At 41.4% G+C, this 14,066-nt stretch overlaps 1 protein-coding gene across 2 annotated transcripts in view; it reads left to right on the forward strand.

The window, feature by feature from the left end:
• Positions 1 to 223: 223 nt before the first annotated feature.
• The window catches only part of AK4 (adenylate kinase 4), a 735,109-nt gene continuing 721,266 nt past the window's right edge, over positions 224 to 14,066 (forward strand). The window contains exons 1-2 of one of the 2 annotated variants that reach the window (XM_044085564.1): positions 224 to 470; positions 1,137 to 1,341. In XM_044085564.1, coding sequence (XP_043941499.1) covers positions 1,197 to 1,341 — 145 coding nt within the window. In that variant the 5' untranslated portion in view covers positions 224 to 470; positions 1,137 to 1,196. Of the gene's footprint in view, positions 471 to 609; positions 630 to 1,136; positions 1,342 to 14,066 lie in introns of those variants that run through there. The other variant, XM_044085565.1, reaches the window with a different exon arrangement.

Consider the following 14,066-nt stretch of genomic DNA (forward strand, 5'->3'; position numbering starts at 1 on the left):
AATCTCAAACTGCTATCTGCTGTGCAACAAATGTCAGAGACAGACAGTTCCTTCAAAATGCATAAAATAAAACACCAAACCGAGAAATACTTCGTTGGGCAATGCCAGTACATTTGGATAACCAGCTCTTCTGCGCATGTCTCCTTCTCTTCGCATTTTTAGGAAAAACTACAACACCCAGAAGACGTTCAGACTGACCGAGTTTCATCCCCGAACATTCGATAGGCGACGTGCATACCTTTTCGATGAAGGAAAGAGAGGCGTTATAACTCTTCATTGAACGAAGCCAACCAGCTTACAGCTTTGTCACTTGCTTGTAGCAAAAGAGCTCGCTTTTAAAGGCACAGACAAACAATCGTATTAATATTGGGAAGAAGCACCGGGGATCATGCATTAAAATATATAGAGTTGACTTTTTTTACAAATAAAATCGCCATATTGCAAAACAAATTTTAAGTGTTTTTCATAAGGTAAGTATATATTTTTCTGAAGCATGTTTTGGTATGAATCCATATTAAATCTCAGTTCATTCTAAGTGAGTGCAGATGTTGAAGATCTAGCGTGTAATGACGTCAGTAAAGTAGTGCTTAATTTAAACAGAGGTGACTTTGATGTGCATGCCATTTTAAGTAAGTGATACACACGTGAAATATTGTAAATAGTTATATTTGTTATTATGTTTCTGAAAATAAATTTATTTTCTTTGCCATTTATGCAGTCACAGAGAGTACTGGTGCAACTTTTTGCAGCTCTTCTTATTCTTGTAAATGTTTACATAAGACTATAAAGATTTTTTTAAGCAGACAGAGAAGTGTATTTGTGCCTTTTTCCCCCAGTAATTGTTGTATTGTTGGAATCACTGCTGTTGCTGAGCAGGCCAGTAATGTATAAGGCTTGTCCGCCAGTAATGTAAATGATATTTCGTTCATTCATACTCGTTTATGTGTAATAGCTCTTATTTCTTAGCAACTTGGTTATGTGTGTAATGATTTGCACGGGAGATACAGCTACTGTGAATGATTTACGGAAGTAATCTACAGGTGGGAAATAAAAGAACAGAAAAAAGTTAAAAAGCATGTGTTCATTGTATTGAGAATTACTTGTGGCAGATCCAATTACTGTACCATTTTCATCAGTTTCAGTTTACAGACACGACTAGTGAACCAAAAACACAAATACAAAAAAATCTTCTGGCGATGGCTTCCAAACTCCTTCGTGCTGTCATCCTTGGTCCGCCTGGCTCTGGAAAGGGAACTATCTCTCAGCGCATAGCTAAGTGCTTTGGCCTTAAACATCTGTCCAGCGGAGATTTTTTGAGGGAGAACATCAAGCGAAGCAGTGGTGAGTATAGTATAGACAGAAGGCGTTAACTGGCAATTTCCAGGCCTTTCCTTACATAGGACGTGCTAGCTGGCACAAATGCTGTGTCTGCGCTGCAGCTGGGCATCGATCGCCTGCCTGCCCACAAAGTGACCGTCTGTTAAACTAGCAGTTATCACATTCTTCCTTTCTGGTGATGTCTGAAATCCATGCATAGCACCTGGAACTGTATGGTTAGTAATTCCAAAGCTGGCAAGAGCCCACCAAGCTGAGGAGATCGGGATGGTAAATATACTGACTTAGTTATACTACGTCTACAGCACTTGTTCATTTCTTGATTTAGTTATTTAGTATTAGATGTGGGCATACTTTTTCACCATTTTAACGGCGTATTTATTTTTAACACGTAAAGCGTAAAATATAGCACATTAATTGATAAATATGCGAAAGGCATAGGAGAGATAATCCTCCACGAATGAAAGGTGCAATTGAAAAAAAAATGAACTCAGGATGGATAAGGGGAAAAGCTTCGTTTGAATTACTAATACCTAAATCTGTACCACAGCCGTAAAATGTATTGTGTCTGTCACAGACAGTCTGTGAGACATGCGGAGATGCATACCTTTATAGTGTCCCAATTTTTCAAGGGCGGCCCTGATTTTCTTTTGGAGAAAGGGTGGTGAATTACGCTTAATAAACTAACAATGATAATAATTAAGAAATTTTAGACTTCTTTTACTTCAGAAAATGTATATTGATTTACATTATGTTTATACTGTCAAGATCTTAAGTTAATAGTAGCAATATGTTAAAACTGTCCCTGGTTATTGTTCTCTGACTTTTGTTGAGAATTGTCCCCGACTGGTTGAGAATTGTGTATACACGTGAGATTGTATTGCTTTTATTGTTTCTTTTTTTCTTATAGGTGGGTTTTCAGGTTGTGAGTTTGGATTTATGATGGTAACTGAATGTCTCTGTACAAATTATGTATTAGCTGTTGCATATGCAGACTAATCTGCTGCTGGCAGTATTCTTTACCATTGCCTAATCATAAAATACCGTTTTAGTACTGCAGCTGTTTTGTTTACTGGAATAATAGAAGCAACGTGTACAAAATATAAATAGAAAATCATTATGTAACCTCTCCATGTAGTTTTTGAAATAACTACCTGGTGGCAACAAATGAATGTTATTTATTTATTTATTTTACTTTTTGTTAATTGGACCTATTCAAGAAAATAACTATAGGAAAAAGCAGAGATTAGTTGAACCCCCCCCCTACACAAAAAAGTACAATGTCAAATTGGTACACAGAAAGTTAGTATGATATATTAATATTTGAAGTTCAGTGATACTAGACATGCAATGAATCTTACAATGGCATTTTATCAGAAAAATGTGAAACAGACCTTTAAGCAGAAACACACAATAAAATACTCTGGAAATCGACACACTGGGTAGAGAATTTTTGTGTGCATTCAAAGGATGATCACTCAGTAATGTGACTCATAAGAAAAGCACAGACCAGAGTTAGAATTCCAAAAAAGATTTGTAGTATATATTGATACTGCATAAGTAGTAAAAATACACGAGCAATTGCACATGAGCTAGAAGTCATATACCTGTAATTAATACACTAGCTTTTACAATTTTGTACTAAAAGGTTCGTCTCTATAGTTAGGTTATAAGGTAACAGATATCAGGCCAACCCAGAAGGCACCTGCATGATCATGCTATTGCAAGCTGTGCTTTTAGTAGTCCAATCGTTAGGGCCTGTTGGTCACATGACTTGATATGTCACACCAGGAGACACTCCACAGTGCTGAGCCAGGTGTCTAGCTGTTGGCAGATGTCAGATCACACCATCCTCCCCACCTAATACTGACATGCAATGTGAGAGCCCTCCACACCGCCTTCAGAAGAGGAGACTATGCCCCCCCCCCGAAAAGTGGTGGTAGAGTACACCAGCCTTCTCTCTGGGTCACCTTCAGCTCTCTGACCTTCAGCCCATTACAGCAGTATGAACTCCATCCTCCTGTTGAGAGGCAGACCTAGTGACCAGTGCCAACACTTCATCCAGCTCTTGGCAAGCTGTCCACCACCTTTCCAAGTATCTGACCCATAACTGGACATGTAGCAAAATGAGTAAAAGAGAAAACATTACTACAGTCATCGTCATTGCTGACAATCCATCTGACCTCCACTCTACTACCCAAGCATCATTCAACACCATAGGGACATGGCTTTGTGATAACAAATTAATTCTCAACCCTAATTTCCAGTAACATAAGCAGTGGAGTACCGCACATGGTATATGCATCCCTTTGCTGAGAGAGTCGCTCCTGTCTCCTCTCTCCTGGAACATCTCTGTCATGTTCATTTCTTGTTCAGTACCCTGTATAAAAGAAAATGTGCACACTTCAGTGCACAGATACAATAGGTAATACAATAAATGGGAGAAAAAAATGCTTACAGTTAAACTTTGTCTCCCTTCCTCTGCTGAAGCAGTTCAGAGTGGTGCCATCACAGGTTCCTGTACTCATACTGGCATTGCTCACCTGAAAAGATCATGCCAGTGGCATTTCTCACCATGTTGCCAAGCTTGTGCCAAAGATCCACTTTGGACAGGGAGCCATCACACCTCCCCAGCAGGAATTCAGAAAAATCTGTGTGCAAGAAGAATAAACGTCTTACTCTGCTCACAGAAAAATCAGAAGTTCTGCAGTTTACAGTGCCTGAACATGCCATAACTACACAGGTCTGCTTGTGGAACAAAATAGTATCTTTATGTTAATCGATGCATGTTCAGACTATCATGATATGCATTCAGAGTGTGTCAGCAGAATACTGCCAAACCACTGAGCAAAGTGCTGCTAGTGATACTGGTCCATACAGGCCCAATACATGCACGTAATGGTCACATGCATCTATAGAGCCATACCAAGCATAGGTAGTGCCAGCCAAGTTGGGTAGTGCAATGTAGTCTCTTTGATGTGAATCAAAGACAGCAATGCTAAATTGGCTCATTTCTATAGTTGTCATACTTTAGGCCTGTTTTAGTACTGTATGATGCATGGGCACCATTTTGTTGGAGAACATTTACAGGCAAAACTCACTGGAATGCAGGAGTTTACATAACAACTCTTTGGAAGTGGATATGCAAATACCAGATATAGTAAACCTGTCTGATAATGCACCTCAACTGTGTAATCAGCACTCATGGTAAGTGTGAGTATGAACACAGCACATTGGCATGACACTGTCATTTCCAGTTGTGGTAAAGATTTGGTGGAGGCCTGGGGAATTGTACATTTAAGGGAGGGCAGGACAAAAGAGCATAAAAGACCTTTTCATAGAGGTACTGTAGACATGGCAACACATTGTAAGGGAGGGTCAGGGTGAAAGGGTGTGCATATGGTTAAATGGGGCCAATATAAAGGTGTAAGAAGGGATGCAGGGAGCCCATGCTCATAGCAGCAGAGATTACATGGGGATAGCACTGTGCTAAGCAGTACTGGAGCCTGCTACTCTCCTGTAAAATGGATAGAAAGGGAGCCAGTGGTCATAGATGGATGATATTCCCAGAGTGCTTGGCTCAACCATTCATTCACCTGTGTAACCCATGAGCCCCCAAGAATGATAATGGATGGAAAAGTTCAACCAGGGATATGAGGTATTAGTTTAGTCTGTCTGCACCCATGGCATGCACATCTTGGGCAAAAGAGGTTTGGACTAGATGTTTCAGGGCCAGATGTGGAGAGGAGTTATGCGGGATATCACTACTGTGGAATGCCATAATAGATGTCTGCAACAGGTACAGCTTGAGTTAACCAGTGTAACACTCCGTGGAAAGAACAAGATACAGGACGTTGCCAAGGACATGTCTACCACAGAGAATGGACCACCAACACAAAAAATATCTCACAAAGGAGGATATCCTGCTGCTTCTATATTGGGAGGGGACCATAATAGAGAGGGGTGGTTTAGATTTTGGAGCAGGACTAGCGATGACCACCTGAGTGCCACTAAATAATATCCCAGGTTAGGACTGCTCAGCAAATATTTATATGGTTCAATGCACTGCATGTGTTGTGAGACTGATTTAACAAGGACCTTCTGCATATATGTTCATTTTAAGTATCTCCAGGCTGCAACCACAGCAAGCTGCATGTCAGGGTATGTATGTCTCTGTATACTGCACACATGTAGAATTGTTTAACAGTATGCTTTTTGTGTGGGATGCAGCATGTGTTGTTTGATTACCGCCAAAGGAGTTATCAAGTTCATACATTTAAAGGTTCTTCTTGTGGAGGGGCCAGCACAATAGAGCAGCATATACCTAAAGTTACCAGATTTCTGTGGTTGATGATGATGACAGTGTCACATGGTGCAGTCTGATGACACAGAGGCGCTGTCAGCAGCACTAACATGGGAGAGCTCACCCACATCACCAACATCACAAACCCCTGTCATGGTGCAGACTCCAACCACCATTTCACCAGTGCAGGACAGTCCTTCTGTAAATCTGATTCCCCACACACATCACAGATGGCACAGTCTCTGGCATTTGCACTGTGTCTCACTTGCTTTCACCCCCATACTGAAGAGGCAGGGGAATGGCTATGCTGATGTGATTCCATATCCTTTCCTGTTTTGGGTACAGCACTTGGCATAAATCAGTGGATGTGCATACCGTTGATTGAAATGTAGACATTTGCTGTAGCAATTGTGTGGAAATTGTGAATATGCTGTGTGACTTGATTTATGATGTACAGTAACAGTACAGTGAGATGGAGCATAGGTTCAGGAGCAGACATCACTACATAGGTTTCTGGTGGCAGATGTCACCTGCTTGGATGCTTCAGTGAGACACACAGTAACAGCTGATTTGCCTCTGCAGTCTGGGGACATGGGAGGTTCCAGGTACAAGGTAACCAGACACATGACAACTCTACTCATAGTGTGCAAGCTGTGACTGAAATGGCTTCCACATGGCCACAGAACCTGCCCTTCCTGGCAGTTAGCATTCTCATAGTTATAGGTGCCACTGCTTCTCAGGCTCAACACACGGGACCCATCACTAAGCTGCTCATAAATTATTCCATAGTACTATCCATTCTGTATCCTCATGGGCACATTAAGCACCATGCCTAACATCCAGTTTATGGCGACAAAGTTTTGTAAGAACTCAACATGGGAACTTCTTCACAGTGCCTATGCTCTATCACATACTTCTGTTCCATCTTTGCAGAGACCATTTCAAGCCCAAGACTACAGGCCCCCACAGTGGACATTGCCAACTATTATGACATCCCAGCTGCACTCCATGCATCATCACTTAATCCCTCACTGCTCACAATATCCTAGCAGAGAACATGGCTTCAGAATTTACCTCTGATGACCTTTTCCCATATCATAGTGTTGCTGTCACTATCACTGTGTCCACCAAATCACATATGCAAGTGATGATGACTGCAACCCTTCCATGCTCTGACCTGCGGTGATATGGTTGTGTGTGTTGCACAGCCTAACCAGTCCATGTACCAGCTGAAATAGCCTGGATATGATACTGCTTGCATCACTTTATTTTCTGTTGAATTTGTCATGACCCATACTTTTGGAGAAAATATTGCCACAATGCATTGCCCTCTGGTCTACCTTACATGTAGCAGTAATACTGCCTCTCCATCCCTGGAGTGTACAGTCTGCTTTTCCACTGCTGATCATACTGCTTTGCTGAGCCCTTCTAGAATATTTGCCACTGCTGTTTACACAGTCACATGTTGTACAACGTGGTACACACCACAACAATTTTGCTGCAGGTGTCCATTGCAAATTGTAGTATTTTGCCTGATCTGTCCAGGCAGGATGCACATCCCTTCAGTTGTCCAAGCAACACTTGGCCAACAATGTTATATGCTTCTGCTTGGATATTATTGTGATATCATGATCTCTGTGGTGTGGATGTGGGTCATCATTCACTGCTCAAAAACATATCCTGCATAGCCTGCAACACACAGTAGTTACTACTTCATATGTGGTCCACTCTCTGCTTGCAGGGTAAGTATGTATGTATATATAATACTGTCCTCTATAGCACAGCTACTTTTGTACCTGTCATGTAGAAGACCCAGTCCCCAATGCAAACTGATTAAATAAGACAGATGTACATCATGAATCACAAAGAACTGAAAGGGTGGAGTATGAACACGTTGTATATAGTGCCTTGAGTGTTACAGATTACCTGTCAGAGGAGTGGCGATCTTTCCTGTTGATGTATCTTAATCCCTGTGGAGCAAGTGGGGCCAAGATGACAATGGCTGTGTAGTTTATGGCTGCCATGACCTTAGAGAAATGGCCTGTAATGTAAAAATACTCACTTTTAATACTAATTCTGTCATCTGTAATCCGAGAGAATGAGATATACTCCTCTACATGATGCAGTGTGATGTAGAAAAACTATTGTAGGGCTCATGAGGCTGCCACATGTGGTATGCCTAAGGTGTTCCCTATTTGGTGCCTGAAAAGTCCATGTATCAAGATCATTAATGCTACACAAATCCTTTTGTCCACTGGGATGGGCATTCCACAAATTTACACTTGATTACACTTGTGGTTAACACTGTTTGATTAGATCTCACATGATCTCCCTCTTCACCTTGTATCAGTCCAGTGGCTGCTAGTCTATGAGGTACTAGTCCATGAGGTTCTGACAGCACCTTCTGCTATGGCATAGATGGTTACAAGGCATGACACTTTGGGCACTTGTTATAATGGTGGCCACTAACAAATGTTGTTTAGATGTAGCCACTGTTTCTCCTATCACTGCTACTCCTGCCAGGCTATAGCTCACATTTGTTCCTGTTGTGACCCAGTCACAGATTCATGGCACATTTGGTGTGTCTCTTCCTTGTGAGTAACCAAGTGAAACACAGCATATTTTAGGCATGTGTATCACTGTCTGCTTCACTTTCACAAGACACAAGTTCTTCATATTAGGCTGCTTTGTACATGATATGTTAGCATAAGCATTGCCATTCTGTTATAACTGACTCCAGTTTTCATAGGATCATAGGAGATTACTAGGCTATTGGCCCTGAGGGCCTTATAAGCCTAGCAAAGAGTTTAGCCCATGTTTAAACAAGTCAGCACCCAGAGCTCCTGTCCAGCAGGGACACAGGTGGAATCCCAGGAGTGTATTTTTTGTTTCCCATCCACTTCTCCAGGTTGCGCTTAAAATGGACAATGAGGTACTTTGCTTGATGTGCAGATGGAGTCTGTTTCACAGATGGGGAGTCTCTGGGACACAAATCTTTCCCGCCAACAAGTCCTATTGATATCACAGACCAGGTTGAGGTCGTGTGTACCGGTGGCTCAAGTGGAGCTTGACTTGCAGATATGCAGCAGTCTCATCAAGACGGGGTCTGGGATTGCTTTGTATGCCAGACAGAGGTCACCTCTGAGGAGTCTGTATGAAACTGAGTAGTGGGACAAGGCTTTTAGCCTGTGTCGGGTAGGTGTTTGAGGCCCTGGATTTTCCTGGTGAGGAACCTCTGTGGTCTCTCCAGCTGCTGCATGTGCTTTGCGAGGTACATGCCGAAGGGGGCGTTGCACTCAATAATTGGCCTTATAAGGGAAGGGATACAGGGATCTTATGACCTCTGCTATGCATCCCCAAGCAGCCCTACCTGGGAAAGGCTATTTCAACAGAGAGAGAGAGAAAGAAACAAAAAAAAACCCAGTAACACACACCACCACATAACATCTCCCAAACAGAACTTTTCGATGTAAGTCGCCAAGCCCAACAACCACCTCTTACTGTAGTATTGGTGAAATAGCGACAAGTAGTCTTTTGCACTACTTGCAAACAAAAAACTTTTTCATCCAAGCTACAGCTTCCCTCAGATACTTTTTGCAACATGATTCAAAACAAACTTGCAAACAAAACCGAACTATTAGTGACAGACAAGTGTGTGTGTCGGGGCGGGACAGGTGTAACTGTAGCTGGGAGAGCGGTCTTAAATTTTACATGGCAAGACTGAGATCGTACTCAGTGGACTTTTTATACCATGTGGAAGTGATACAACTATTCTTTTTTTCGGGGGGGGGGGGGGGTTAAAGGCTCAGAGCTAGTGACTCCTGGTGAACAAATCAGACAGGATTCCAGATTACTGTTCCATTACTGAAGTCAAAAATCAGTGCTGCTCAACCACCCCAGCACAGAGCTGTGCAATGTTACACAGCGTCCATGAGTGCAATCTTAGGCAGCATAAATGCAGACTGCAGTGCAGATTTGCTCAACCACAGGGGTAAATAGTTCAGTACTGCAAACCTGGAGACAACAGAATGGATCAACAACTTCTAAAAATACTTTCAAAACTATGGCACACAGCAAACAAAAACAAACCTGAGGCAGGTGAAAGCTAAACAATGCAGTGAAGCATATTTATGCAAACAATACATCTAAAATGGGTGTATATAACCATGTGGTACTGCCCTTATAGTACCCAGATAGCTGGCTGTAACCAACCACCTTGAGAAAACCTAGGCAGGTTTAGGCAGCAATATACAAAGTAGAGATGCTGCTTTGACTTAGGATTGCTTGTTCTAGGGGCCTTTTTGCATTCCCCATCAAGATACTTGGGATTACACTCTAGTAATTAATGCTGCATTATGAAGTTTTTCCCATGTCAGACTGGGAAGCCTACTCATACCATTTAAAGCCATAGAAATGCAGACTGGGCTTGTCCCATTTGACCACTGCGGTGTAAATGAAGTCCCCATGAGCACTAGCACGCTCTTTATACATCTACAATGGCAACTCTGAACAATACCATTAACAGTTGTGTGTCAACTACAGGAGATCCCCCTACAAATGTCAAGAAAATACTACGTATGGCTGAGGGAGCTGTGGTACAAGACATGTTTGTTTCCCCCTACTGCACTGCATCACCAAATACTAGACACGAAAAACTGGGCACTAAACTCAAATTCAACCATGGCAGGGAACCCCTGTACGTAGCATTACATAACTTGATCCCTTTAGATATCACGTCAGAGCCACAATTCAGAAACCAAAAACCTTACCCAACCACCACCAAGCAGTACTGCCATCAAGCTCCTCTCAACTCCAAGTGCATAATAAACCTATGCATTAGACACCAAGTTCTACCACAAAAAACGCCTAAAAACAGCAAGAGTTTATATATTATTTATTTATTTTACATTTGTTAACTGGGTTAGTCCAGCTGAGCATTTAGCTCATTTTCAGTGGAGACCCAAGGAGAAAAGCTCTGCAATCAGTATTTACATTTTACGTACGACAATTTTCATTTGCAGCTAATCAATTAGTTAGAGAGGTAACATTTACAATAAATTATACAGAAAACAATCGGGTACAGTGTTAGAGATCATACTGCAAAAAAACATTTACAATAAGTCATACAGAAAAGCAGTAGGGTACACGGTCAGAAATCTTACTACAAAAAGTTAGGTACAATGTCATGCAAGGAATACAGTGTTCATTATTTCTAAGCGGTTATATACAGTATAGGTACAGAAGGAGTAGTAAGGTAATGAAGTGGTTAAGCAAAGAGACAGAGAGGTAGATGACTATTAAGGTAGACAGTGGAAGAGAAAGGAGGGATGAGGGACAGAAGCTAAAGTTGGTAGTTTCAGGGAGGATGACTACAGTGGCAAGACCATTTATTTATTAGTTATTTCCGAGTGGCTAGTTTGAAATGCTTTGTTTGGTCAAGGGACCTAATTTCTAGGGGTAGTTGGTTCCAAGTTGCAGCAGGGTTATAGTTGTAGAGTAAACACCCTGTTTTGGTTTTGGGTTTATAGATCTGTAGAAAGTCTTGGTCTGAGCTACATAGTGTCCTGGTTGGGGAATGTTTAGATATAATTGGTAGCAGGCTAGGGCAGAAAGATGGTAGATAGAGGATGGAGTGGATAATTAGCAGTTGATGTAGTAGCAGCAAATGAGGGAATTTGAGCCAGTCCAATTGTTTAAGAGATAGGTAATGGTGTGACTTGTAGGTTTGGTTTGCAGCAAATCTAGCAACTTTATTATAGGTAGTTTCAAGTTTGGTTATGAGTGTGGTATTAAGATTTGTGTATAATTGACAGCTATAGAGAAGGGTGGGAAGAAGAAATGCATAGGAGAGACTTATTCTGGCTGTATTGGTTAAATGTCTTTTGTTACAGTAAAGGAGTCCCAGTTTCTGGTGAGTCATTTTGATAGAGGTAGTGATTTGGATATCAAATTTAAGCTGATCGTCTATTATGACTCCTAGCAGTTTAGTGCTAGGGTCAGCAGTAATGACAGTGCTATTGCTAGATAGGATGGAAAATGTAGTTTTGGGATTGATGAGGTTTTTTTGGGGAGGATGAGTAAGAGCTTAGTTTTCTTAGGGTTGAGAATTAATTTGTTATCACAAAGCCATGTTCCTATGGTGTTGAATGATGCTTGGGTAGTAGAGTGGAGGTCAGATGGATTGTCAGCAATGATGATGACTGTTGACTCATCAGTGTATTGTACAAGTGTAGAGTTGGGACAAGAAGTGTAAAGTAGGTTGGTTAAAATATTGAAGAGCAGTAGCCCAAGTATGGATCCTTGGGGGACACCCATTGGGATGCTTAGGGGGAGATAGAGCAGAGTGCCATTTAACAGCTTGCTGGCGGTTAGAGAGATAGCTGGAAAACCAGGATATGGTGGGAGGAGAGAAACTTAAGTGAGAGAGTTTGTCTAGGAGGAGGGGATGGGAGACAGTGTCAAAGGCTTTGGACAGGTCGAGGAACAGACATGAAACTAGTTTATTATTGTCATGGGCCAGTGATACAGTATTGATGAAGGATATTAGTGCACTTGTAGCACTGTGTTTTGGACGAAATCCATGTTGTGTGTGTGTTAGAATGTTCTGTTGGAGAAGGTACTGCATTATCAGCTTGTGAATGCATTTCTCAAGAATCTTGGAGAGGGGAGACAGTATAGCAATTGGTCTGAAGTTTGATATATCAGAAGAATTACCTCTTTTATGTATGGGTAATGTGTAGGAAGTTTTCCATATTGATGGAATATATGATTCAGAGATAGATCGGTTGATTAGGATGGATACCGGATAGGCTAGTGGTTCAGCAGCTATATGTAGAAAGTAAGAGGGTAGAATATCAGCTGAGGTGGAGCAGGGTTTGAGTTTAGAGAGTAGAGATTTAATATAGTTAGTTGAAACTGATGTAAGGGAGAAAGAGCTAGAAGGATCAGGAGGGGAAGTTGAGAATGTGGGGTTATTAGTATTTTTACTAGTGGGGAGGTCATTAATTATCGTAGTTATTGAATTAATAAAATGATTGTTAAATTCAGTGGCAGTTTCTTCAGAAGTTTTATTCGGGCATGGGTTAGGATGGAAAGGGTTTCCTGGATGCAGTATATGATTGATTGAGTTCCAGAATTTTTTAGGGTCAGATTTTAGGGTAGTCGGAGGGTTTGCATAGAAGTTGATCCTGTCTTTGTTGATAATTTTCTTTATTTGATTCCTAAGTTCTTTGCAGGTCTGTAGGAGAGAAGGGGTCTTAGCTCTGGTCCATAATTTCCATATCTTGTCACGTTTTTTTCATCAAGGCTCTAGTAGATTTGGTCAGCCAAGGAGCGGTATTAGCTTTGATTCTGATAGTATGGAGGGGAGCAAGGGAGTTGAGGATGTTTAGAAAGGTAGAGTTGAAAGAGCGGACAGCCTCATCTAAGGGGAGTATTGTGAGATGGGACCAGTTAATTCTAGAGAGTTGGTCAATGAAAGAGTCTGGACTAAAAGATGAGATTTTGCGGGAAATGATAAACCTGAAAGGTCTGGTGAAATGGGAGTGTGTCTAGTTACTGTGATAGGGCAGTGGTCACTAAGGGAATTTGGTAGAGTGTGAGGGTTGTGGTAATTTTGGGGGGGAGACACCAAAATCTAGTCCAGAAGAGACTGTGGCAGGTGTGACTTGCTAATGTAGGTAGGGGAAGTGATTAGCTGCTCAAATCCATGTAGGTTGATACAAGAGGTAGTATGGGGAGTTTGAATTGTAAGCCAATCTTTGTTTACATCCCCTAGAATGATGGTTTCATTGTGGATGGTCTGTGAGAGGTGGGATAGGATGTTCTCAAGTATGCTAAGATTGTCTCCAGGGGGATGTAGATTGCTACAACAATTATGGTGGTAAAGTTGTTAAGTTTAATATTGATAAGTAGGAGTTCAGCTGTAGAGAAAGTGGGTAGAGGGAGGTTTGTAGTGGTTATTGAGAGGTGGTCATGATAGAGTATGACTACCCCTCTTCTTTTCTTTTGTCTATCAAGTCTTAGGATGTTATAGCTAGGTGGGGTAATTTCGCTATCTTGATTATATGGTTTCAGCCAGGTTTCAGTTAGGATGACTATGTCAGGGGTATAGTTAGCTAGGGTCTATATTAAAACATTGAATGCTTAAATCAGCAAACGATGTTTCATTAACCCTTTTTCAGCAAAAGCTGAAAATGTCGACACCTCAGAACAGCGATTTCTTTCCTAGGGAAAGAAATCGCTGTTCCAACCAAAAACAAAAAAACAGTAAACATTTCCAAACACATACACACGTACCTTAACCCTAATTCTACCCCCCCCCAAAAAAAGTAAACAGCTGAAAACACATACACACGTAGCTCAACCATACATCTAACGCAAAAAAAAAGTAAACATTTTAAAACGTATGCACTTACCTTAACCCGCA

The sequence above is a fragment of the Protopterus annectens genome, chromosome 10.part0 (genome assembly GCF_019279795.1).
Source record: "Protopterus annectens isolate FY-2018-M chromosome 10.part0, PAN1.0, whole genome shotgun sequence".
Lineage (NCBI taxonomy): Eukaryota > Metazoa > Chordata > Ceratodontiformes > Protopteridae > Protopterus > Protopterus annectens.